This window comes from Hemicordylus capensis, chromosome 1 (assembly GCF_027244095.1).
Source record: "Hemicordylus capensis ecotype Gifberg chromosome 1, rHemCap1.1.pri, whole genome shotgun sequence".
Classification (NCBI taxonomy): Eukaryota; Metazoa; Chordata; class Lepidosauria; order Squamata; family Cordylidae; genus Hemicordylus; species Hemicordylus capensis.
Window position 1 is genome coordinate 458,055,187 of NC_069657.1, and position 26,902 is coordinate 458,082,088.

The 26,902-nt window shown below is 54.0% G+C and overlaps 1 protein-coding gene across 4 annotated transcripts in view; it reads left to right on the forward strand.

Annotated features, from left to right (window-relative positions):
• Window positions 1-26,902, forward strand: part of MAPRE3 (microtubule associated protein RP/EB family member 3) — a 46,168-nt gene that overhangs the window by 13,562 nt on the left and 5,704 nt on the right. For all 4 annotated transcript variants that reach the window (XM_053250700.1, XM_053250711.1, XM_053250719.1 and 1 more), the window contains exons 2-3: window positions 26,276-26,403; window positions 26,524-26,669. In XM_053250700.1, the coding sequence (XP_053106675.1) occupies window positions 26,283-26,403; window positions 26,524-26,669 (267 nt within the window). In that variant the 5' untranslated portion in view covers window positions 26,276-26,282. The remainder of the gene's footprint in view (window positions 1-26,275; window positions 26,404-26,523; window positions 26,670-26,902) is intronic.

The following is a 26,902-nucleotide window of genomic DNA, read 5'->3' on the forward strand; positions in this document are numbered from 1 at the left end:
TACTCCAGGTGTGGCCGCACCATAGATTTGTATAAGGGCATTATAATATGGGCCGTTTTATTTTCAGTCCCCTTCCTAATGATCCCTAGCATGGAATTGGCCTTTTTCACTGCTGCCGAACATTGAATCAACACTTTCAAAATCCCTTTCCTGGTCAGTCACCAACAGCTCAGATCCCATCAACGTATACTTGAAGTTAGGGTTTTTCATCCCAATGTGCACCACTTGACACTTGCCAACATTGAACTTCATTTGCCATTTTGTCGCCTATTCCCCCATTTTGGAAAGATCCTTTTGGAGCTCCTCACAATCTGTTTGAGATTTCACTACCCGAAGGAGTTGGGTATCATCTGCAAATTTGGCCACCTCGCTGTTTACCCCTGCTTCTAGATCATTTATGAATCAATTTAAAAGCACTGGTCCCAGTACAGATCCCTGGGGGACCCCACTTCTTCTCTCCATTGTGAAAACTCTCCATTGATCCCTACCCTCTGTTTCCTGTCCTTCAACCAGTTAGCAATCCACACATATACTTGTCCCTTTATCCCATGACTGCTAAGTTTTCTCAGGAGTCTTTGATGAGGAACTTTGTCAAAAGCTTTTTGGAAGTACAGGTATACTATGTCAACTGGGTCACCCTTATCCACACACTTGTTGACACTCTCAAAGAACTCCAAAAAGTACGTGAGGCAAGATTTACCTTTGCAGAAGCCATGTTGGTTCTCTCCCAGGGCCTTTTGTTCTATGTACGTTACCATTGTATCCTTCAGGATGCTTTTCATCAATTTGCCTGGAATGGAAGTTAAGCTAATCAGCCTGTAATTTCGCCTGGATCCCTTTTTGAAAATCAGTGTTACATTTGCTACTTTCCAGTCCTCCAGTACAGAGACTGATTGCAGGGATAAGTTATATATTTTAGCAAGGAGGTCAGCAATTTCACATTTGAGTTCTTTGAAGACTCTTGAATGGATGCCATCTGGCACTGGCGATTTGCTAGTTTTCAGTTTTTCCAGACAGTTTAGAACATCATCTCTTGTCACTGCTATCTCACTTAGTTCTTTAGCATCCATAAAAGCCTGGTTCAGGAACAGGTATATGCTCAGTATCCTCTGCCGTGAAGTCAGATGCAAAGAACTCATTTAGCTTCTCTGCAACCTCCATATCGTCCTTAATAATACCTTTCACTCCCTCTTTTTCCAGTGGTTCAACTGCCTCCCTGGCAGTTTTCCTTCATCTGATGTATTTAAATAAGTTTTTGTTATTCCCCTTGGTGCTTTTAGCTAAATTCACTCAAACTCTCTTTTTGCCTCTCTTATTGTCACCTTGCATTTCTTTTGCCAGAGTTTGTGTTCCTTTCTATTCTCATTTGGGCAGGCCTTCCAATTTTGGAAGCATATAAACACCTATGTTCTCAATCTCTTCCCTGGTGTCTGCTATCTTTCTTTCGACTCTTTGACCAGCTGGCACAGCCTTCTTTATGTGGTTCTGCTCTGTCCCCTTCTGTTTTATCTGAATCTTCTGCACCCTTGCACTTTAAAGGATGACATTTGCCGAACCGGATACTGTCCAGCTCCTGTCGGCTGTTCCCCAGGAGTCATTTTAAAAGCTGCTCGGCAGCCTTTTTGATTTTAAGCGCCAGCAGTCTGGTTCCATCTTGGTTCAAGTGCCGCCTGTCCCTTTTGTACAGGCCTTGCTTCCCCCAAAATGTATCCCAGTGCCTAACAAATCTAAACTCCTCCTCATGAATGCATTGAAACCCCTCAGCTCTGCCTGTCTCACTGTACCTGCATGTGGAATATTTCTGAGAATGCTACCTTACATAGGAACATAGGAAGCTGCCGTATACTGAGTCAGACCATAGGTCCATCTCACTCAGTATTATCTACACAGACTGGCAGCAGCTTCTCCAAGGTTGCAGGCAGGAATCTCTCTCAGCCCTATCTTGGAGATGCCAGGGAAGGAACTTGGAGCCTAGGTGCTCTTCCCAGAGCGGCTCCATCCCCTAAGGGGAATATCTTACAGCGCTCACACTTCTAGTCTCCCTTTTGTATGCAACCAGGGTGGATCCTGCTTAGCTTAAGGGGACAAGTCATGCTTGCTACCCCAAGACCAGCTCTCTTCTGTCTTGGTTCAAGTGCAGCCTGTCCCTTTTGTACAGGCCTTGCTTGCCCCAAAATGTATCCCAGGGGGATACATACCTTGTGGGGCATGGATTTCAAAACGCTATCTATCAGTCTAAATTTGGCTTCCAGGACCTCCCGACTACATTTCCCCACATCGTTGGTGCCAACATGCACCACGACAGCTGTCTCCTCCCCAGCACTGCCTAGGAGCCTGTCTAGACGCTGCGTAATGTCCGCAACCTTCGCACCAGGCAGGCAAGTCACCGTGCGGTCAACATGTGGGTCACAAACCCCTCTCTCTATACCTCCAATGATTGAATTGCTCGCTACAAGGAGGTCCCCACCCCCCAGAGGAATATCCCCTGCACAAGAGGTTATGGGCTCATCATCCACAGAAGGGGTCCCTTCTAAAGGAGCATTTCCTTCTTCCTCAGACCGATGTCCTCCTTCCCCGAGACCCTCATTCTCCCTGACAGCGGAGGAGCTATCAGCCCTGGAGTGGGATGCCTCTACCACGTCCCTGAAGGTCTCGTCCACACGCCTTTCCAAGCTTCTCCAGATCCGCCACCTTGTCTCGAGGGAACAAACTTGTTCCCTGAGAGCCAGGAGCTGCTTGCACCGAGCACACACCTATGACTTCTGCCCATGGGGCAAATAGTCATACATGTGGCACTCTGTGCACTGGGAAGTGCCCCCTCCCCTGCTGGCCTTCTAACTTCATACTGTTTTTGTTGGCTGTTTACAGTATTTAGAGTGAGTTTATTAGAAGTAGTTTATTATCTGTTTATTAGATAGTTTATTACACAGATAGGTCTCAGCTGTAATGCTCAGCTATTTAACTGTCCAAACAGCCTTTCTCAAGAATATGAGGGAGGGATTTGTACTTACCTTCTCTTCTCCACCAGACTCCTTGTGATCACAGGGGCTTGTTCCAGGCTCCCCTGCACACTTCCCGCCAAACTCCCGCCAAACTCCAACGTCCTGTTTGCTATCAACATAGGAAACTGCCATATACTGAGTCAGACCATTGGTCTATCTAGCTCAGTATTGTCTTCACAGACTGGCAGCAGCTTCTCCAAGGTTGCAGGCAGGAATCTCTCTCAGCCCTTTCTTGGAGATGCTGCCAGGGAGGGAACTTGGAACCTTTTGCTCTTCCCACAGCGGCTCCATCCCCTGAGGGGAATCTCTTCCAGGGCTCACACATCAAGTCTCTCATTCAGATGCAACCTGGGCAGACCCTGCTTAGCTATGGGGACAAGTCATGCTTGCTACCACAAGACCAGCTCTCCTCTCTTAGATCAGCTCTCCGGCCTGTAACTTTCTCCCTGAATCCCTTTTTTAAAAAATGGAGTTAATTTGGCTACCACAGAGCCATGTGGTTTTCTTGATAGAATACAGGAGTGGTTTACCATTGCCTTCTCCCGTGCAATGTGAGATGGTGCCTTTCAGCACCTTCCTATATTGCTGCTGGGTGTTTCCCATTGTCTGGAGTATCGTGGCCCAGAGTTCCCCAGCCCCAGGAGCTACTCTGAGTCAGATGCTGAAGAGGCAGGACCAGCTTCAGCCCTGGATCTGGACACCAACCAGAACTGGATGGAGCTCAAAAGCTAGGGTCCCCCCAGGTAGCTCTGTGGGGCAGCACCTTTGGAACCCCACTGCTGAGCCAGCTCTCTCCAGCACCATCACGCCCCCACCCCACCAGTCTGCACAGAGCTGCCCCTTTCAGGCTTCAACTCTCCAGGTGGGGAGGCACAGCCCAGGCAGAATGGTCTGAGCTCAGAGGTACTTCCCGGCTGAGTATACTTGTGCCTGGTGCCCAGCTAATGTGCTCCCTTGGACCTCAGCAAGCCTCTGCAGACTGGCCTGGGTCTCGTGAGCGACCAGGACGGGACACTGCGAGTGGTACAGAGTCAGACCTTGTCAAACCTCTGAGCAGCCACCCTTCTACCCTGCGCTTGGCATCTGGCTCAGACTAACATTGGCCTCACGAGGGAGACACAAGTCAGGAGGCATCTTTGAGATGGGGAGGACCTTCTTATGCGGAGGGAGCGGAGACCTCATCTTTTGCATGGACACTGGTGACTGGTGGAACACACTTTGGTGGTTTGGGGAACTTTAAATTCATAAATGTCAGTCCTGCTTTGTAGCATTCTTACAATACTTTCTCTGACACACACTTTGTTTTCTGCTCAGGTCTCTATTCCACCCCCCGCCCCCTTACTAGAACTGTCTGTTTTAAAAATGGGGTAATCGCTACCAATTGCAGTAGTGATTAGATGGGGTTAAATCAAGCCCCAGAACAGCATCTTTCCAGTGACTGTTGATGATGTCTAAAGGTAAAGTGTGCCCTCAACTCCTGGTGCCCACAGAGCCCTGTGATTTTATTTTGGTAGAATACAGGAGGGGTTGATCATTGCCACCTCCCGCGTCGTATGAGATGTTGCCTTTCAGCACCTTCCTATATCACTGCTGCCCAATCAAGGTGTTCCCCATAGTCTGGGAAACATACCAGCGGGGATTTGAACCGGCAATCTCTGGCTTGCAAGTCGAGTCATTTCCCCGCTGCGCCACTGATGATGTCTACCTTAGGTTTGTTGTTAGATTGTGAGCCCTTTGGGACAGGGCACCATCTTATTTATTGTTCTGTGTAAACTGCTTTGAGAACTTGTATTGAAAAGCAGTAGATAAGTAGCGGTTGTCGTCGTCGTCGTCGCTTGTGTTCTCCAGCGAGATTTGGCCTCTTGGGGATCTGCTCTGCTGTTTGGCACACACAAGCCCCCGGGCCGGCCTTGGTGTCCTAGGAGAGCCTTCAGGAGGCGTCTGCTCCAGGTCCCTTTCCACTCTCTTCTGGGTGGAATCAGTTGCCCAAGACACTCACTCCTATCCAAGCTGCCTTCCCTTCGGTTTTCCTGGGCGGAGGGTGGTTTCTGCTTTGAGGGGACTGCGCGGCCTGATTTTCTCATGCCGCATTGTTGTGCTTGCCTTGCCAAGGAGGCGGGAGCTGTGCTTCCCGGCCTGGCAGGAAGGTGCGGAGTGAGCATGCTCCCTGTGCTGTGGGGCTGCCTCGGGTGGCGCAGGGCTATGTGTCTAGGGCTTGGGATGCAGACATGGGCCTTGGCCGGGCGCCCCCCCCCTCTGCCTGCATCCCTCTGGTCTCACCTGGGACCAGTCAGCGGCACAGGGGTAGGGCGGTGTGTGCCTGGCTCAGGGAGAGCTTTGCACTGGCGCCCAACTGCAGCGCAGCATTCTGGGGACTGCAGCTCCCAGAGATGCTCCTTCCTGCGCAAAATGACAACCTCTGCCTGCCATTTTATGAAGCGGTGATAATTGGGGAGGGTGGAGAAGCTGCTGCCTGGAGGCTGCAGGGAGCAGCGCCTGGGAAAAGCCCCCAACCCCCCACGTATGTCCGTGCCTGGCAGAGCAGCCCGACAGAATGGGCTCCTGTGAGGTTGGCGGCTGGCAGGCTGCCAGCTCCGGGCTGCCTTCCCTTGACGGCAGGTCGGTCGAGCCCGCAGTCTGCCGAGAGCCATCGCCGCTGCCTGGGGAGCTGAACAAGCAAACACTGGGCTGGCAGGCCGGAGAGGGAAGCCGCGGGGCCCGGCACGGTGGCTGGGCGAGAGGCCTGGAGGAGGAGGAGGAGAGGCCCGAGCAGTGGGGGGGGGGAAGGGGGCACAGTCACTGCTGGCTCTGAAACGTGGGGGGCCCTTCAGATGTGCCGCCTCTTGGCCTTGGCAGTGGGCCGCAGCAGCACGTGGCTCCCCTCCCCTCCCCTCCCCTCCCTGCGCTGCCAAGAGGCAAGCCCAGGCCAGGCTGCTCCTCCTCCTCCTCCTCACCAGGGATGAGCTGCCTGGTGCTTCCTCTGCTTCTCCTTCCCTACCTGGGTGTTCTTTCCTAGCTGGCTGGGCGGGGGGCGGGGGGGGGGCTGGAGAGAGGAGGGCAGGCAGGCAGGCAGGCTGCTGTGGAAAGCCTGGCAGGACTGCTGCGGCTCATGACCCACGTTCCCCTCGCCAGGGCCTTTGGGGCTCTAATCCCATCTTAAAACGAGCTTTGGTGACCGACAAACTTCCCTGGGATTTAGGTGCCTGATTTAGACCGGCTCTTGGAGGTGCCTTGTGAGTTCAGGAGCAGCAGAAGGGGCTGAGCAACTGCCGGGCGGCTCTGGAGCCAGTGGGAGGGAAGGGGCCTGGGATGCCACCCTCCACGCCAGGCTAGGGAGCCCCAGGGGAGCAGGCTTGGAACGGTAGGTGCATGTTCATCGAGCAGGCGGGAGGGAGGTTTGGGGCTGCCTGTGGTCTGCAGGCCTGCCTTGAGCGGCTGATTGCGGGCAGAGCAGTCCTGCCCCCCTGCTGTGGGGGAGCAAGCCTGCCCCCGGAAACCTTCACCGAACCCCCAGCCTGTTCCCAGCCGCGCGAGAGGCTCCCCAGTCCTGCTCGCTCCTCTGCCCAGGGAGAACAGGAAGGGAGTTGCCGCAGGTGGACGTTGCCCCGGCTCTCCCCTTGCAAGCTGACGGGCCAGCAGGAGGGCACAGCCCTGGGTCTGAGGTGCCGGGTGGTGGCGGCGGCAGCGCTTCTGACTGGAGGCCGAGATGTGTGCCGCAGCGAGCCCCGGGCGGGGGGCAGGCAAGGCTGGCGTGTGGCTGCAGCTGCCCAGCTCGAGCACCCGGTAGCCCTGCCTGCAGGCCCTCTTGGAGGGAAGGAGGGAAGGAGGGAGCCTCTTCGGCCGCAGCAGCAGCAGCAGCAGCATGGCGGGGCTCTCTGATGGCCCTCGTCGTTGGCATCACCGGGCAAGCACTTGGTTTGGGATCCTGGCTGGTGCTGGCTGCTTGGCTCTCAGGAACTGCCGAGATAGAATCTCTTATTGGACCCATCCGTAATTTAAAAACGCAGCGGGCGTTTCTTATCAAGCAAAAAAGAATTGGGGTGTCGGGAGGTAGTATCGGCTCCCACATGGACTAGCTGTTTTGGGCAGAATTTAGGCATGTCCTTCGTGCTGGGCGTCGGTGGGACAGCTTTCTCTAACTACATGCCCTCAACTCCTGCCTGTGGCTTCCAGCGGCATCTGGTGGGCCACTGTGCGAAACAGGATGCAGGACTAGATGGGCCTTCTTGGGCCTGATCCAGCAGGGCTGTTCTGATGTTCTTACTGTTATTACTGCTGTGAAATTTCTTATTTGCATACAACCTCTTGTCTTTGTGGCAGCTCCACAGGGATACATTACTGTGGTCTCCAGACTTGCCCTGCTGAGAGCAGAGGAAACGGCCCTATTCTGAGTCTGACCCTTGGTCCGTCTGTCTCAGTGTTGTCAACAGTGACTGGCAGCAGCAGCTCTCCAAGGCTCCAGGCAGGAATCCGCTCTACGCAGAGATGCCAGGGTTGGAGCCTAGGGCCTGCAGAGCAAATGCTCTGCCACTGAGCTGCGGCCCCATCCCTCCAAGGGGGGGGGGGGGAGTCAACCTCCAGGACCCAACTGGCTGTCTTGAGAGCTTTGTGCTACACGAGTCCCAGGCCGCCAAAGGGATGCTTTTTGCCCACTCTAGAGCCTGTGTGCGGTGGTGGCTGAGGGTGGCGGATTTTTTCGTATCAGCAGAACAGCCAGTACAGTTAAACAACTTGTGTGTATGTTTTGAATTCTGCACTCTCCCATCCCTTCCACACAGCCTTTACAATTTCAGATCCTCCATAAATGTTTTGTTCACTTAAAAGCACTTGATTATTTGGGAGTCTTCTGCAACTAACCACCATTCATCCCTGTATCCACACTACCCAGAAAGAATGTGACCCCACCCCCCACTTCTGTTTCCAAAGTTTACTTTATCAGCCCAAAGTTATCCAGAGGATGCCTCCGAATATCGGTTGTGGGGGAGCAATGACAGGAGAGGGGATACATCTCCTGCTTGGGGGCTTCCCAGAGGCATCTGGTGGGCCATTGTGGAAAATGGGATGCTGGCGTAGATGGGTCTCATCCAGCAGTGCTGCTCTTACGTTCTGAGTGGTTCTGCCCCTGAGCAAGTGTTAGTGGTTGGCATTTTGTCTGCTGGCATCTCCTGCTAATGGAGCAAAGAGGCCCGCCCTAAAGTGGCGATTCTCTTCATTAAGCAGGGGGAGAGCAACTGGCCCTCTCCATCCCCAGCACAGCATCCCTCCAGTGGCTGTGGCTGGCAAGTGCCAGGATGTTGGTGTGTTCTGGTGGATCGTTCAGTGTCATGCCGGAGCTGACAGCCTCTGAATGCTACTGGTTGGTTCCAGAAGAGAGGCCCTCTTGTCGAAAGTGGCTCTGCTCTGAGGCAGGGCGAGAAGTGGCTGCTGGATGTCATTGGGGTGGGAGGGACAGAGTCCACCTCTGGGGCAGAGTTCACTGGGAAGCTGCCCAGGAGTGTCCTCACCGAGGAGGGTGGTGGTGATGATGATGATACATGTGACTATAACTGAAGGGGGGGGAGAGGAAAAAGCCCCTTAAACTCAGCTTAGACATAAGATACAACCAATGCCGGGGGTGGGGGTGGGGAGGACAACCTTGCTGATGACCAACCCCTGCCCCCACCCCCCAAACATATCAGTAATCCAAAGTTGCAATTCAGGAAAAAACCCAGGAGGCGTATCTCCCATTTGTTAAAGTGGCAAAAACTTGCTGTTGGATTGTGCCCTACGTTGTTTAGTGTGTGTGTGCGTGCATTGCATGTATGTACACATGCCCAGTAGCGGCCTGCCCTAATCAGCCCGAGGGGCACCAGAGGATCCACCCGGGGGGTGGGGGGGCGGTCTTCTCTCTCCTGGCTGAGAGCCGTGCTGCCTGCAGGCTGGCCATTCGTCAGGTGGCCACTCAGCTCTACTTGGTGAATGGCCAGCCTGCAGGCAGCACGGCTCTCTGCCAGGAGAGGAACCTCCTGAGTTGCTGCCGAGAAGCAGAGGCAGCTACGCCTCCTTGGGCGCCCCCCTGGTTCAGTCGGACCCGCCGCTCCGGCATGTGTGCCACTTGGGTGTTCCTGCGTAATGTCTGCTGTTGGCCCTGCAGATGCTGTTGAGTTTGGGGCCCTGATGCTTGGTCCACTTGGCTGGACCATCCCAAGCAGCAAGTCCTGATCGGCCTGCAAGGCAGAGAAGCGTCATCCTGCTTTTTGCAGGCTCGGGGTCCTCGGGAATGAGCTCGCGTGCCCTGCTGCAGCTGCACCGGAGCAGGGCCTGCCCGGCCCTCTTGCCATGCCATGCCAGGGTTTGCTAGGACTCTCCTCTGGAGGGGTGTGTGTGTGTGTGTGTCCCCCACTCCTCCCCCCGGCAGCTCTCTTGGCTTGGGGCAGGCTGTCTTGTGTCTGTCTTAAGTCACTTGCAGGGGGCTTCCCTGACGCCTTGTTGAGCAGAGTGTGGCTGCCCCAGAAGGGAACCAGTAAAGATCCCCCCCCCGCCCCCATGTCCTGCTTTCAGCTGAGTGGCTGTCTCTGCTCCGATGCAGCTGGAGAGCCGTCACGAGCCGCAAGCCAACAATCCACGCGGTCAGCGATTCATGGGGGCATAGAATGGTGAAACATGGGAGTGGAGGGCTGGGATGAAGCAAAGAGCACACGAGAACTCTGAGCTTTGCTTAAAGCTCTGCGCTGAGTTGTTGCCGTGGCTCATGGCCTCTGCAGCTGGCGCTTGTGGCCTCCTTTCCCCCTCACAGGGCTTTGTCTGCCTCCAGGGAGCAAGCCGCCTTGCAGGAGGGGGTGGGGCAAGGAAATGTGGGTTTTCTGGAAAAAGGTTCCATGCCTTTCCCCAACTCAGTACATTTGGTTATGCAAATTTTCCTGATGGCCTAAGTAGATTGTGATTTGATTTGGTATGTTGTTTGACTTATTTAGTTAAAAACAAAAACACAACTATATTAATTTCCAAAGCTATATCTCAAAATGTTTTTTGAGTAGCTGAGCTGAAATGTTGTACTGAAACTCAAAATTTTATGTGAAAAGAAATGTTCTTACTGATATATTCAGTAATAAAACATATAAGCATTATCTCACACACTTTCTAGGAATAATCACTTTAAAAACATTAATTACAATTAGTTGATATACTGGCAATGCAATACACATAATGGATCTGCAACCATACTTCTCTCCAAACCTTTTTATTGTGTGGGTTAGGGTTAGGGTTATTAGTTTCTGCCAAGCCAATGATCTCTTCATTGCTAACACATTCTTCAAACAACCAAAGCAGTGCCTAAACACATGGACATCACCAGATGGAGTACATAGAAATCAAATTGATTACATTACTGGTGCAAGGAGGAAGAGCTCAGTTATAACAGCAAAGATGTGGCCTGGGGCCGATTGTGGAACAGATCACTAACTGCTCATGTGCAAGTTCCAAGTCAAGCTAAAGCAGAAAAACAAAGCTATCCAGCAGTTTCCACGATATGATCTTGAGAATGTACCCCACCCCCATTTTCAAGGAGAACATCAGGAACCACTTTGAAGTTCTGAACCTCATTGATAGGGAACTAGAGGAACTGTGGAATGAAATCAAAGAAGTTGTTAAGGATGAATGTGAAAAGAGACTACCAAAGACCAACAAACAGAAGAAAGCAAAATGGATGTCAGAACAGATGGTGAAAATTGCTAAGAAGAGGAGAGAGGCCACAAGATGTGGTGACAGCCAACAACCTGGATGGCTTTAAGAGGGGCTTGGATAACTTCGTGGAGGAGAGGTCTGTCATTGGCTACTAGTCGGAGGGCTACAGGCCACCTCCAGCCTCAAAGGCAGGATGCCTCTGAGTAGCAATTGCAGGGGAGTAACAGTAGGGGAGAGGGCATGCCCTCAACTCCTGCCTGTGGCTTTCAGCAGCATCTGGTGGGCCACTGTGCGAAACAGGATGCTGGATTAGATGGGCCTTGGGCCTGATCCAGCAGAGTTGTTCTTATATTCTTATGTTCTAAGCCAAAGTCAAAAAAAGATAAAGACTTCAGGAAGGAACTTAATAGGGAACTTAATAGAAAGCTGTTAGTACTAGAGTGCCATCTGTAAAGACTCTGAAGATGGAAATAGACACGGAAAAAGAAGGAAAGTTTTCCAAAAGATCTCCGAACTCAGAAGGAGGATTCAACCTCAAATTGGTATGTTAAGGGATGCCAAAGGACAGGTAGTAACTGATTCAGAGAAGATCAAACAGGAGTATACTGAAAATCTGTACAGCAGGGATGTCAATGTACCCAGAATGTTGGGGACAATATGCTAAAATCATTGTAAACCGCTTAGAGAGCTTCGGCTATAGAGCAGTATATAAATGTAAGTGCTATTGCTATTGCTATTGCTATGCTATACTCTAGAAGATATTCCCGACTTGCAAGAACCTTTAGTACGGGATGATGAAGTTAGATCAGCACTCCAGTGTCATTACCAAGTTGGAAGGCTACAAGAATGGATGGAATAGCTGCAGAAATATGGTAGGCAACAGAAGAAGAATCAGTCAAGGCTCTAACTAAACTATGCCAGCAAATCTGGAGAACATCACAGTGATAAACTGTTTGGAAGAGGTCAGACTACATACCCAAAGAAAGGAGACTTAAGAAATCATTGCACAATATCCTTAATTTCACATGCTAGCAAAATAATGCTCAGGATCATCCAACGCAGATTAGAGCCCTATGTGGAAAGGGAAATGCCAGATGTTCAAGCTGGTTTAAGAAAAGGCCAAGGAACAAGAGACATCATTGCTGATGCATGCTGGATAATTGAGAAAGCCAAAGAATACCAAAAGGAAGTCAATAGGTGCTTTGATTTATTTAAGAAAAGCCTTCGATTGCTTTGACCATGTCAAGTTGTGGAATATCCTTAGGAAAATTGGTGTCCCAGAACATGTCACTGTTCTCATGAGAAACCTATACACAGGACAGGAAGCCCAATGGAACATGGTGAAACAGACTGGTTGCAGATCGGCAAAGGAGTAAAACAAGGCTGTCTACTTTCTCCTTCTTTATTCAATTTATATGCTGAACATATATTGAGAGAAACTAGATTGGAAGAAGATGAGCGTGGTTTCAAAGTTGGAGGGAGAAACATCAATAACCTGCGCTACGCAGATGACACCACTCTGATGGCTGAGAATACGGATGATCTGCAAGCTCTAGTAATGAAAGTCAAGGAGCACAGTGAAAAAATGGGGCTACAACTAAATATAAAGAGGATTAAACTAATGACAATGGGTATAGCAACCAGCCTCAGAATAGACAATGAAGACACTGAAGTGGTGGATAGCTTCTGCCCTTTAAGATCGACCATCAACAGTAAAGGATACAGCCGCCAAGAAATACGCTGCAGACTAGCACTTGGTAGGGTAGCAATGAAGGTCTTGGAAAGGAGATTTAGATGCCATGACATGTCTGTACCTACAAAGATTAGAATCATTCAGACAATGGTTTTCCTCATGACACTCTATGGATGTGAAAGCTGGGCTTTGAAGAAGCAGAACAGAAAAAGTATTGACGCTTTTGAACTTTAGTGCTGGAGAAGACTTTTGAGGATACCATGGACAGCCAGGAAAACAAACAAATGGATCGTAGAAGAAATCAATCCAGAATTTTCACTCGAGGCACAAATGACCAGGCTCAAACTATCATACTTTGGACACATTATGTGAAGATCCAGCTCCCTGGAGAAGTCCATAACGCTGGGAGAAGTTGAAGGAAAGAGAAGAGGAGGATGATCAGCAGCAAGGTGGATGGACTCAATGATGACAGCAATGAAGGCACCAATGAGAGACCTTCAAGGCCAAGCTGAAGACAGATCATCCTGGAGAGAATCTATGTGGTCGCTGAGTGTCGACACCGACTTGATGGCACTTAATCAATCAATCAATCAATCATGTCACCTGGCATGGCTGTCCTGGTTCCTCCGGTGCGGCTGTGGCAGGGGCACTGAGTGTTGCCATTTTCCTGCTCTGCTAGCCGCAGTGGCCTCTGCACACCCCCTCTGCCACCTGGGTGTCCAGCACAGTGAAGCCCTCTTCTTCCGCTTGGGGAAACCAAGATACGTAAGATGCGTGAGCACCGCTCCTCTGGGCAATGGAAGTACTTCTGCTTGCCCGGCTCCCAGCAGTCATTTGTGGTGCAGGGCTGCAGAAGGGCACTCTCCCATCCCAGCCTGTGCCCTGCTGTGTGGAGCAGTTAGGGGCCAGCCTCTGCCTGGCTTATTTTAGGCAAGGTGCTGGAGCAGGCGGTGGCCAGACAGTGCCATGTGCCTCTGGATTAAGCTGATTATCTAGGGCAGTCTTAAATCAGGCGGACTACCTGTGCTGGGAGAGGGTGACCCTGCCAGCCCTCTCAGGCCTCAAGGGTTCTTGACACGGTGGGCCGACTTGTAGCCATCGGGACCATCTTTCTGGGCTGGGAATTGGTTGTGCTGCTTGATGCTGCTTCGAGGGAGTGATGCTGGGGGCTGCTGTGCCTCCTCCTGGGACTGTGATGACTGGGAAGACCCATGTGTGGGAAATGCCTTGTGAGTTCACAGGAGCCAGAGGTGGGGGTGTCCGTAGCACCTGGGCCTGCCTAGCCCTGTTGATGAGGAGCCGCATCAGAAACCTGCTCGCTGGTCCTCCCCAGGCAAATGTGCTTTCTCTGCCCCGTGTGTTTGTCTGGGCACGGAGCAGCAGCGTCTGGCTTCTCCAGCTCAGCAGCCGCTGGGTGCGGGTTGCGGGGAGCCAGGCCAAGAGGGCCCCTGTGGGCTCCTGCCATCTCCACCAGCCGGCTGCGTGGCTGGAGTCCCCCGAGGTCAGCACTTCCAGGTCCTGGGCTCCCCTTGTGGCTAGAGGTAGCCTTGGCGTGCAGGCCTCTTGGGGGCGGGGTGGTGTGAGGGGGAGGCTGCTGCTGCTCCCCCTCATCCAGACTGCCCTCCCAAGGGCTGGGCTTTCTCAGTCGCCTTCCTTGCCTCCAGGCCCCCTTGTGAGGTGGTTAAATGGGTGGCAGAGACGGGACTCCCCGGCCCCCCGTCTCCTCTTTGGACCTCCAGCAGCCAGTCAGGCGCTGCCTCAGAACTTGCATCTGAGTTGTGAGAAGAGGTGGGGGGATGGCCAGTGCCTTTTGGGACCGTGCCTGGGAGAGGTGGGCGTTTCTAGGGCAGCTGCCAACGGCCATTGGGGGCTGGGTTGGCCTCCTAGGAGCGGCTTGGCTGAGCTTCCTCTAGGCAGGAGGTGGCTTCGGGGTAGGGCTCTGCTCCAGGAGGGGCCCCCAGGCCTGCTGCGGGACTTCTCCGCCAGCCCCATCCGCCTGAGCCTCTGCCGCTTGGGGTCCCGTTGCTTGTTGGGTGCTGCGTCTCCTGTTTGTGATGACGACACGCAGAGGCCGTGGCTGTGAGGTGGCCCTTGGGTGGCCACCGGGGTCCTCGGAGCAGCCCTGGCAGACTGCTGCTTCCTCCCTTTCAGGGGCTGGAGGCAGCTGCTACAAGACACGAGGGAGCTCTTCTTGGGCATCTGCCACACCCGGCCTGGGGGAACCAGGAGCCCCACGAGAGCTTGAGAACTGCTCCTGGAGGGACAGGGTGTGTCCTTTTCCCGCTTAACTGCTTGCCTCAGCGCCCCAGGCACGAATGTGTGTCCAGTGAGGATGAACGGAAGAGTAAGTTCAAAGCTGGAGGGAACAGGAAAGCAGTGAGCCATGGGGCTCCTAAAATTGCGGCTGGGCTAGGTTGCCATCTCTGTTTCTCCAGTAGCTGGTTGTGATGTCTGCAGCATGGCAACTATAGCTTCTGCACTGATGAAATCAGAGTTTCGTCAGTCAGACTTTAGGAGCACAAATAAATGAGAATGTAGAAACTTTCTGGTTCATTCCCCAAAATGGGGGGGGGGGGGGGACATGTATGGATTTAGGCCAGCAAGGAGCCAGGCCTAATTCCCTGTGCTAGAAATATTGCTGCAGAAATGAAGGGAAATGGGGCACAGTATTCAAGAACCAGGGCGGGCCTGTGGCTCCTCAGACCCAGGCCTTGCAACATCCAGCCAGTTGTATCCTAAGCCCTCCCAGTGCCTGTGGAAGAAGTTCTGCTTGGGCAGTGGTGATGGTCCCCTCCCGATCACCAGCCCCCGCCCTCTTCCTACAGAGGCACCTTGAACCCTTAGAGGCAGGTTTGCCCCGGGGTGGGGGGCACAGGGCACTGCAGAAAGAAGGGGGAGATTGGCAGAAATTGTTCCACCCCCTTGCAGTGGTGGAACTTCTTCCTTAGGATACAGCCCAGGGGTTGGTTGACTAGGATCCACTTCGTTGAATGCACTCTTCAAGTTAGAGCGCTGGAATGCCTTTCACATTGAGTTTGAAAAAGCTGCTGTGTCTGTTTCTTTTAAAATCCAGTCTGATATAAAGAATATCAGATTTTGGGCACATGAAATCTTTCACTTGGGACCCTCAAATGAGAAGGAAGGACCCACCATCCTTGGATCAGACCCTCAAGGTCTATTTGGTCTCCAGTTTCCCACAGTGGGTCAGCCAGGTGCCTCCAAAAAGCATCACAGTTGGCCTCTCCTACCCTTGCATTGTGCCTCTGAATCTAGAGGTAGCCTGTGGCCACCCAAACTAGTAGCTACCTATAGATGTCTCCTCCATGCATTTGTCTCAGCCCCTTTAAAGCCATCTAAGCTGGTGGCAATCACCACATCCTGTGGCAGAGAATTCCATAGACCAGAGGTTCTTAAACTTGGGGTCCATTGTGGCCGGGGATTATAAGAGTAGAAGTCCAACAACATCTGGGGATCAAGTTTGAGAACCTCTGCCAGAGAGAGAGGAGAACTAGTCTTGTGGTAGCAAGCATGGCTTGTCCCCTTAGCTAAGCAGGGTCTGCCCTGGTTGCATTTGAATGGGAGACCACATGTGAGCACTGTAAGATATTCTCCTCGGGATGGAGCAGCACTGGGAAAAGCAAAAGGTTTCAAGTTCCCTCCCTGGCAGCATCTCCAAGATAGGGTTGAGAGACTCCTGCCTGAAGCCTTGGAGAAGCCGCTGCCAGTCTGTGTAGACAATACTGAGCTAGATGGACCAAGGGTCTGACTCTGTAGAAGGCAGCTTCCTATGTTCCTAGAGATTAATTAAGTGCTATGTGAAGAAGTACTTCCTTTTGTCTGTCCTAAATTTCCTGGCATTCAGTTTCATGGGATGACCTCTGGTTCTGGCGAGAGAAGAAATTCTCTCTATGCACTCCCTCCACACCATGCAAATTTTATAGAGCTCTATCATCTCCCCTTAGTCGACTTTTTTTCTAAACTAAAAAGTCCCAGATGCTGTAGCCTTGCCTCATAAGGAAGGTGCTCTAGGGCCCTGATTTATTGATTGATTGATTGATTGATTGATTGATTGGACATATTTTAATACCACCCAAAACTTTACGTCTCTGGGCGGTTTACAACAAGATAAAAACATTAAAACATTAGTTAAAAACAAAAACAAGAAATTTAAAACACAACAATTTAAAATTTTCAAAACAATATTCTAAAACAACATTAAAAACAATCAAAACAGTATCAGTTAAAAGCTGGGGTGAACAGATGCATCTTTAAAGACTTTTTAAAAATTGTAAGAGATGGGGAGGCTCTTATTTCACCAGGGAGCGCATTCCAAAGCCTCGAGGCAGCAACGGAGAAGGCCCGTCCCTGAGTAGACACCAGACGAGCCAGTGGCAAATGCAGACGGACCTCTCCTGATTATCTCAATGGGCGGTGGGGTTCATAACGAAGAAGACGTTCTCTTAAATACCCAGGGCTCAAGCTGTTTAGGGCTTTATAGGTTATAACTAACACCTTGTATTTTGCCCGGAAACATATCAGCAGCCAGTGTAACTCCTTCAATACAGGAGTAATATGGTCTCTTCTAGATGACCCAGAGACTAGCCTGGCTGCTGCATTCTGAACCAACTGTAGTTTCCAGACTACATACAAGGGCAGCCCCACATAGAGCACATTACAGTAATGCAGTCTGGAGGTTACCAGCATATGTACTACTGTTTTGAGGTCATCTATCTCAAGAAACAGATGCAGCCGGTGTATCAGCCGAAGCCGATAGAAGGCACCTCTGGTCACTGTCTCAACCTGGGACGCCAGGGAAGAGACTTGGATCCAGAAGCACCCCCAGACTGCATACCTGTTCCTTCTGGGGAAGTGTGACTCCATCCACAATAGGCAGATCAAAATTGTCTCCTGAGTTTTGACCCCACACAATGAGTACCTCCGTCTTATCTGGATTCAGTCTCAGTTTGTTATCCCTCATCCAGCCCATTACCGACTCCAGACAGGCATTTAGGGAGCTTATGCCCTCTCCCAATGATGCTGACGTGGAGAAATAGATTTGGGTGTCATCAGCATATTGATAACACCCTGCACCAATGTGCTGATGATCTCTCCCAGCGGTTTCATGTAGATGTTAAACAACATCAGAGACAATACGGAGCCCTGAAGGACACCATACAAAAGTTCAGATTTTGAAGAACAACAGTCCCCAAGGGACACCATCTGGAACCTGCCCGAGAGGTAGGAGCGGAACCACTGCAAAGCAGTGCCTCCCACCCCCAACCCCCTCAGACACTCCAGAAGGATACTCTGGTCAATAGTATCGAAAGCCACTGAGAGGTCCAAAAGGACCAACTGAGTCACACTTCCTCTGTCCATTCCCAGTTGGAGATCATCCATCAGTCAGACCAAGGCAGCCTCCACCCCATAGCCAGCCTGGAAGCCAGTTTGAAATGGGTCTAGATAACCATTTTCCTCCAAGACTGTCTGGAGCTGGGAGGACATGATTTTGGTGTCCTTAAGATACGGTGACAAGAACTGCACGCAGTACAGTTGTCCCTTGCCAACTGTGAGGGGTTCTGTTCCCAGAAAACCTCGCAGTTGGCAAATTCATGGTAGACGAGCCGTTGAAACCAATGGCAAACAGGGTTAGGGGAATCATGGTCATGGCGATTCCAAAAATAAGGTTAAAAAAGAGAATTGCCCCTGGACCCTTGGAAATGACACCCCCGGAAATCCTCCCCCCAACTGCCAATTTTAACAAAACCCGCCAAACCGCAGATACTCGGATCGCAGTTGTTGAGGGCGGTCACAATTTCCCAGTCGCAGATACTCAAATCTGCGATTGGTGAGGGACAAGTGTACTCCAGATTGGCCGCACCATAGATCTGTATTTTTTTACATTTATATACGGTCCTCCCCAAACTCCTGTCTCCAGGCCCTTTACACAATGCAATTTAACATAAGAATTAAAATAACAAAAACATTTAAAAGCCAATTAACAACCATTTACAAATCTTTAAAAGCTTTATTGCAAAACTGTGTCTTCATAGTGTTTTTGAAAGCTATCAGAGATGGGGAATCTCTTGTTTGGACAGGAAGCACAGTCCCAAGGGGCAGTTCTGGAGAAGGCTCCTCCCTGAGACTGTGACCTGCCTCGTTGGCAGGGCTCATGGCAAAGCAGCCTGGCACCAGGAGGGCAAACCAGAGGTAACTGGTGTTGAAGGCTCTGGTGAACAGCCCCAGCAGTCATCAGAAGGAAAGGTGTTTCCATTCGCTCCTATTTGCATTAACTTCTCTCTGGCTGTCAACAGCACCAAATGGTCCATGGCGACTTGTAACTGGGAGATCACGGCTTTATGCTTTAAAGTCAGTATTCAAAAACCTCCGAGAGCCAAGATGGAGGTCCTGCTGTTTGAGACTGGACAGAAGCCTGTATGGCTTTAGGCTCCCTCCAGGTTCAGGGGCAAGATGCCTCTGAGCACCAGCCACAGGGGAGCCATGGCAGGAGAGGGGGCTGCTCCCCAGAGGCACCTGCTGGGCCACTGTGGGAAACAGGAGGATGGGCTAGACGGGCTGTTCTTGTGTTCTTATCAGTTTCTGGGTTTCCATGCAAGATCCTGAAAAGCATCTGCTGAGCATTGCAAAGTGCTTGAAGAGCCTGGGGCGGAGGACTGTGCTAAGTGGAGCTGGGGTGGGGACAGGATGATCTGTGTGCGGTCGACCTGTTGATGCTGGGCTAAAGCCTGCCCCTTTCCGACAGGGAAGTGGCGCTCCAGGGACATAGTGGGGGTGAATCTTGCTGTGCCTTGATCCATGGGGGCTCTGTGCTGTTGCTCCACCACGTTGGAGTTTAATATGAGACTTGTGTGTGTGGCATGCTTAGTAAAATGGCCAAAGTACCCAATCTCCCATTAATAGGGTTGCCATATTCTGGCTTTCTAAATCTGGGTGCCTAATTTGCATATTATGTAAATTGGCTTGAAAATAATTTTGCCTGTGCGAATTAGCAGCTGCACTTTCCAGTTGATTTGTATTTCCTCTGGATATCTACCAACAATAGTTGGGGAAGATGTCTTTGCCTGACCATTTTCCTTGACAGCAGCAATAGTGCACGTGTGCGCGCGCGCACACACACACACACACACACACACACACACACACACAAGATCTGATTGAAACCAATGGTGCTTACTTCTAAGCAGGCATGCATTGAACGTAAAGCCTATAAAGTCCTTAAACGTTACAGTACACAGCCTGGTAGGCAGGTAGTGATTCACATCAAGAGCAAACTATCCTCTCAACTGCCCGAAAGAGGTCTCCTGCTGAGGGGAAGGCAACATTCCTCAGGGGATGACCGTGCTTGTAAAAGTGAACCCCTCCCAGCCAGCCTCCTGTGCTCTTCCTCTCTTAATCCAAGTCCAGAAGTTGAACAGAAGAGTGACTGCACGTTTTGCTCCATAACTCCGCTTCTACAAGGACTAGAGCTTAGCCCTTCTTTTTTAAATGAAAGCTGAAATCCGGGCAAATCCAAGTGGGCTAAGCAATCTGGGTGAGATGCTTGAAATCTGGGTGCAGTGGCGGGGTGGGGTGGGGCATGGCAACTCTACCCATTAACCTGGAGTGCTGTCTGCCAATCTCAGCTGTTCTTTCAACAGTAATTAAACGGAAATATTTGCTTGGGAATATTTGCTTAAGGGGAAAATGCCCAGTGAAGCACGTCAAATGTGGTTTGCTTGTTTCCACATATGGAAGGCTTTACCTGGAGACTTTGTACTAGGATATTTGCAAGACCATAGCATACATTTCCCCTACGTTGTTTAAATTGTAAGGGTGGGAGGGACTGAAGGTGCTGAAAATTAACATGCCTGAAAGGTTGTGCTTGAGGGAGAGAGGCTTCTCAAGGACCATCACCTGAAAAAAGCTCACTACAACTTTGAAATTAACCCGTTTTACTTGTACTGTATCAGGTGATTGTGTTAAGGATTAATTTTCTAAAACTGTTTTAGGAAAAGAAACGGTTCCTCCCTGTGGGGTCCTGTGTGAATCCACCTGAGGCTTGCTTTGTGGCTGCTCCTGCCTCTTCTTGGGCTTTGCCAAAGGCTGAGAAAAGTGCTGAGTGGCTGGCAAGCAGGCTCCCGCCCCACCCCCACCCCCGCTTAGAGGGTGTGGGCAGGTGATGTGAATGGGGCAATCCATTCTGAGGAAATGGCCGCTGAGCGCCCCCCCCCCCCCGCCCAGCAGAGGGAGCTGGGACGTTGCTTCAGGGCCCGTTCTTGCCTCTGGTGTGGCGTGATTGCCTGCCTTGAAGGCGAGTCACTTGCCGTTTTGTGACTGCCACTTTGGCCCATGGGACTCGGGGGTTTTTGGGAGGGAGTGTGGCAGGGGAGTGCTGCCGTGGCTGACCCAGGTGGATTCCTGGGCAGGGCTGGTGCTTTGGCACCCTCCTGCTCCAGCTTCCTTCTCTCTTGCTTTGCAAGCAGGGGCTAGGTGACCATCTGTCGGGGCGGCGGCAGCGGCTGCTGTGGCCCTCCAAGCCCTCTCCAGCTCTCACGCGCCTTGGCGGGGGGGCCAGGACCGTGGGTGGGCCTCTGGCGAGGCTGAGCTTGGTTCCTCCTGGGGAGGGAGGCCTGCGCCGAGCTGCCTCCGCAAAGGAGCCTCTTGTGCTGAGCGGGAGCCCAGCCGGGCGCCTGGCAAGGCCCCTGGGCTCATGCCCTCCTTCTCTTGGGGTCACGTTTGGCCGGCGGGTCTGCCTCCGCTCAGTCCCCCAGGGCAGCAACACAACCAGAGTTGTCAGGCCAGTTAAATGGGGGTGTACCGTTGTGCCCCCGAACCCATCCCACCGGTAGTGGCTGTTCCTCTCCTGTGGCACACACACACTCCTGCTTCTTTGCAGGGGCTGCCCTGGGTCCAGCCTGTCCCTGAGATGCTGCTGCTGCTGCCGCCTGGACAAAAACAGGCAAGTGGTGGAGCTGCCGGCTGGGCTTGGCCCAGGTGCAGGGTCCGCTCGGGCTTGGGCTGGAGTGGTGCCGTGGCAGCCTCCCGGCCTGCCAAGGGTTGAACTGGCCAGGGCCAAAGCAAGCGACAGGCATTTCTAGACTGCTCTTCAGCCCAAGCTCCCAGAGCCTTTCTTTTTAGACTGTGAGCCCTTTGGGGCCAGGGGCCATCATCCTCTTGATGCATTATTTATTTCTCTGTGTCTATGGCAACCTGGGAGAAGCCCCTGCCAGTCTGTGAAGACAATACTGAGCTAGATAGGCCAAGGGTCTGACTCAGTATAGGGCAGCTTCCTAGGTTCCTCTCCCAGTGTTCAAACAGCTTCATAGGTATTGTTGTGATAATATGTGATGTTGAGAGAGGCTAAATTGCCATGCAGGCAGGACGGGGCCTTCTCGGTTGTTGCTCCCAGGCTCTGGAATGCCCTCCCAGTGAATGTCCACTCTTGGACATCTCTGGTTGCTTAAAAAACAACAACTAAAGACCTTCTTCTTGTTGTTGTTCTTCCCGGCTTTTATGCCTTAGGGGCTGCCGGGTCTCTCAGCACTCCTGCTGCGGTTTGTCTTTTTATGGTGGGTGTTTTTTGGTATTTTATGTTTTTTACTGTTTACCTGGTTTTAGTGTTTTCAGTGTGGTTTGGATGATGGAATTTCACTTTCACTTTTGTCAACAGCCTTGTGACCCTTTATGAAGGGCGGCGGCAAATGGGTGGGCTGGGCATGGCTTGCTGACTGGCTGCTCGGTTGCATTGGCCCAGCGGGGCTGCTTGGGCCTCCCCCCACTCCTGAGCCATGAGCCGTGCTGACTCCAGGCATCATCCAGCTCGCCTGGGGAGCAGTTGCTTGCCCTCTTGGGGGCGGGTGATGGTTGCCCTCTTGGTCCCATTCAGGCTGGTGGTACCAGGAGCCCACCCACCCCCTCCCCGGCAAGCCAGAGGGAGCTGCCTGCATCGGGGCTGCCTCTGTCCACACCACGGGTCTCTGCCACGGGGCCCTTTGGGGGAGGCTGGGGGGGCGAGGGGGGTGCCCTGAGAGGCGGTGAGGAGCCTGCTGCCCATCCAGAGGAGACCCAGCAAGAAGCAGCCCCCCGCCGCCGCTTGAGGATCCCGGTGCTCATGGCTAAGCACTTGATCTCTGCTTTGCCAGCAAGAGTGAGAGCAGATTTAGCTCCTTAATCTGATCCAGTTCAGACCCTCCCCAGATTGCCCCCAGTTCCTGTCCATGGGTGCACTGGAGTTTGGGGGCTGAGCAAAGGAAAGGCTGCTCTGTGGGGTGTGTGTGGGGGGGGAGTGCGCTTCAGGTTACAGGTCTCCTGCTTTGGGGGGGGGGGTTGAAGCTGAGCAAGTTGGGTGCTGCTCCCCTGAAGTGTCTCTGGGACCTGTCTGGGAAGGCGCTTCATGGCTGGCGGGGCGAGAAAGCCTTTTGAGTTTGCTTGTTTTTACTGTGCGGACATGACAAATATTGATATACCACTTTCCAGCAAAAGTTCCCCTAACTCTGACCCCAAGTGGTTTGCCTAGATATGCATGAATGGGCTCCCTGTCCCCAAAGGGCTCACAATCTAAAGAATGAAACATCAGACAGACACCAGCCGCAGGCCCTGGAGGGATGCTGTGCTGGGGATGGAGAGGGCCAGCTGCTCTCCCCCTGCTGCATAGAGAGGATGACCTCTTGGCTCAGTTAGCAGAGGGTTGTGGGTGCTCCTCACGGGAAGTGTCAGAGGGCCCTTGCTCCCGCTGGCAGGGGTGGGGCTCTTGGAAAAGCCCACGCTCTGCAGCAAGGACGGTGGAATGTGTTTCTTTCCTCCATGCGCCTCCTGCCCACGACTGAAGTCTCTAGGCGGTGCACCGCACAAATCCTAGCCCGCTGGAGCTGGAAGGGACCTGGGAGGCCCCGAGTCCCGTTCCCGGGCAGGGAGCTCCTCCAGGGTGTCTCTGGCACCCAGCCTCTGTTTGGCACCCTCCCGTGAAGGAGGAGAGCCCAGCCCTGCACGCGGAGGCCTCCCGCCGCGAGGAGGGCAGCTGTGGGGGGTGGGGCTGGAGGGGCTCCCCAGGGGCAGGGCGTTTCCTGTCCGGGGTTCTCTGCTCCCTGCCCCAGTGCAGGGGCTCTCCAGCCCTGCCGGCTTGCCACTGGCCGTTTTCTCTGAAGAGAGGATGCTGTGTGTGGGGAGAGACTCTCCCTTGGTGCTCCAGCATCCCCCCCACACACACACACACAGACCCCGCAGGGCAGGGCAGGGCTTTGCGTTGCAGGGGGGCGGGTCGCTGCACGTGCTTTCTAGCACATCTGCGCAGGGCTGGTGCCTGGGCTCCCTCTTGGGAGGGGGGGTTGCTGTCTGTGCCTTGGGTTGGATTACTGAGGTGAGTGAGCCCCTTTCGCAGTCTATCGTGCAGAACGTTTGTACTCTGCCCTGTGAACTTTTCCTAAGTGCTTCTGGCTTTAAAATAATGCAAATGGAACTGAAAACATTCTGGGGCAAGCCACGGAGGTGCGGATGTCAGCCCCCTCCTGCATCTGGGGAAGCTGAACTGTGAGGTTGCCAGTCAAGCAGCCCCTGGCAGAGGAGGAGTCCGGCGGCTGGCCAGGAACTCTCTGCAGCCCTTTGGCCAGGAAGGCCACTTAGCTGGGGCAGCTGGGTGGCAGCAGCGTGTGCGGCTGGCCAGGGAAGGCGTCCCTTCCCGTTTGCTGGTGCCAAGCCTGCCCTGGCCTCCCACCACACTAGAACGAAGGATCATCCCATGAAATTGGTTGCCGGGAAATCTCGGACCAGCAAACGGAAGTCCTTTTTCACCCAACGCATCGTCCACTTGTGGAATTCTCTGCCACAAGATGTGGGGACAGCCAACCACCTGGATGGCTTTAAGAGGGGCTTGGATCACTTCATGGAGGAGAGAGAGGTCTATCCACGCCTACTAGTCGGAGGGCTGTGAGCCCCCTCCAGCCTCGGGGCGGGGTGCCTCTGGGTACCAGTTGCAGGGAAGTAGCAGCAGGAGGTGAGAGGGCCTGCCCCTTCCAACTCCTGCCTGTGGGCTCCCCAGAGGCATCTGGTGGGCCACTGCGTGAAACAGGAGGCTGGGCTAGATGGGCCTCCTTGGGGGGCCTGATCCAGCAGCAAGGCTCTTCTTCTGTTCTTGCCACTGGTTGGACTGATCGGGGCCAGAGTGGCCTGGCTGTTCTTCCGCTTCCGGCAGCGACCCGTTCGGGTGTTCTGCGCAGGAACCCTTGACTCGACTGTGTTGGCAGACTGGCCCCGAACGCACTCTGCCTGCTCTCCTTCTCAGTCTGCAGCTGAGGAGGCAGCAGGATGTGTCCCCTCAGAGCTGCCCATTAGAGCGTGCTCAGCCCAGCCCACAGTTTGCAAGAGGTGGGCTGCCATGTGCAGGTCCTTGAGGGAGGGGCTCTCCCCAGGAGGAGCCGAGGAGAGGATCTGCATGGATGGGGCTGGGCGGAGGGATGGATGCCCATCTTCTTGCTAGCCATCTGGCAAACTCCTAGGCAGGCATTGGTTACCCTCATCCCCCAGCCCACCAAGCCTGCCCTGATAATGGCCTCCAACTATGAGGTGGCGTTTGGGGGGTTGGGAGGGGGGGATGGAAGAAGCCCCCTCCCCGCAAGCAAAGGGCCTGCTACCAGAGGAATCCACCTCGCCATGCCATGTCCCACTTCCCAGCCACTGGGGGGGGGGCGGGATTAGGAGAGAGTTGGCGGGCTGCCAGCTCTTAAGCGGCTTATCGGCCATTAAATGAAAGGCCCCATCCTGGGAAGGGGGGGGGGAGTGGAGGAGGTGGTGAGGGAGCTGCCGTGGGGGCTTTCCAGGCAGCTGCCCCCCCTCGGAGCCCCAGAGAAGCCCCTCTTCTGGCCAGGCCAGCCTCCCCCTCCTCCCCACGGACAGGCAGCTGAAGGCCCGCTGCTGCGCTGGGAGGTTCTGTGCAAGCCCTGTGTGGGCCTGGGGGAGCTGGGGCTGTGCGGGGGTGAGCATGGGGCGGACCCCTGGGGCGCTGCTCCATCCCTGGCTCCCTGCCCTCTCCCCGCAGGCTGGGTGGCCCCGCGGAGGAGGTTGCTCTGGCCCGGTCTTGCCCCTGCCCCCTGGCAGTGGCAGTGGCAGGGGTGGCCAGGCGTCTGCCTCAGACAGCTCCGTAAGGGCAAGGGGTCCCGAGAGTGGTCTGGGGGCCAGGGCTTTGCTTCCCCTTGGCGGGCTGCTTCTGGGCGGGGGCCAAGCCATGCCTCCCCCGCCCAGGCCCAGAGGCCACTCAGGCACCATACTCGCCTCCTGGGGGGGCTTGCAGGCAGAGGCACAGGCCTGTCCTGGCAGCAGTGGGGTGAGGTGGCGTGGGCCGGGGGCGGGGCGGGGGGAGAGCCTCTTGCCGAGGGCGTCTTGTGGAAAGAGTGCCGTGAATTTGCCGGGCCCCTGTGAAGCCCCAAACATGCCGGGGGGACTTGACTGCCCCCTCTCTTCAGCCTGCCCTTGGAGTTTGGCATGCCAGCTTCACCTGCCTCCCTAAAGGTGCCATTAGGAGAGACCACGTGGGGCTGCAGGCCCAGCAGCAGTGGACGGGGCTGTGGGGGGGGGCCTTGTGGAGAGCAGTCCTGGGGGCTGCTGCCCCGGAGGGTAGCCCGTTCTCTGCTCTGGGCTAGGCGGGGGAGTGGGTGGGGCTGACTGCTCCATCCAGTTCCCCCCCTTGGTCTGGGGCAGGTGGGCCTTGTAGAATCTGCCGTGGGGCACCTGCGTGCCTGCGGGCAGAAGGTTCCCGACTCCCGACAGGGCTGAGGGAGACCCCTGCCCGCAACCTTGGAGAAGCCGCTGCTGGTCTGTGCAGACAACCCTGAGGGAGGCGGAGCGAGGGTCTGGCTCGGTCTAGGGCAGCCTCTGAGGCGGGGCTCCCTGGCTAAGCCCAGTCTCCTCCCTCCCTCCCTCCCTCTTGCAGTTGGGGCATGGCCGTCAATGTGTACTCCACATCGGTGACCAGCGAGAACATGAGTCGCCACGACATGCTGTCCTGGGTCAACGACTCCCTGCACCTCCACTACACCAAGGTCGAGCAGCTGTGCTCAGGTACTGGGAGGGGGGCCCAGGGAGGGAGAAGCGGGGCCGGGCGGGTGGCCGGGCGAGGCCGCGGGTGGAGGTCATCTCTGTACAGGGCTTCTTGACTTGCCTCCTTCCCCGCCCCGCCAGGTGCTGCCTACTGCCAGTTCATGGACATGCTGTTCCCAGGCTGCATCCACCTGAGGAAAGTGAAGTTCCAGGCCAAGCTGGAGCACGAGTATATCCACAACTTCAAGGTGCTGCAGGCTGCCTTCAAGAAGATGGGCGTGGACAAGGTGAGTGGCCGGGGGATCCCTGCCCTCCTTGGCCTGGTGGCAAGCCCGAGGGCCCCCACTCTCCTCCCTTCATCTGGGGCCGGCTGGACAGCAGGCAGCCCATGCTCCCCCCACCAGCCGGCCAGGCCTGCAAGCCAGACCCCTTGGCTTGCAGCCTGGGTGTGCGAGACGCCGCCGCCTCTTGCCGCCGCCGGGCACCAAGCAGCCCCTGACTGCTGAGCTGGGCGCATTCC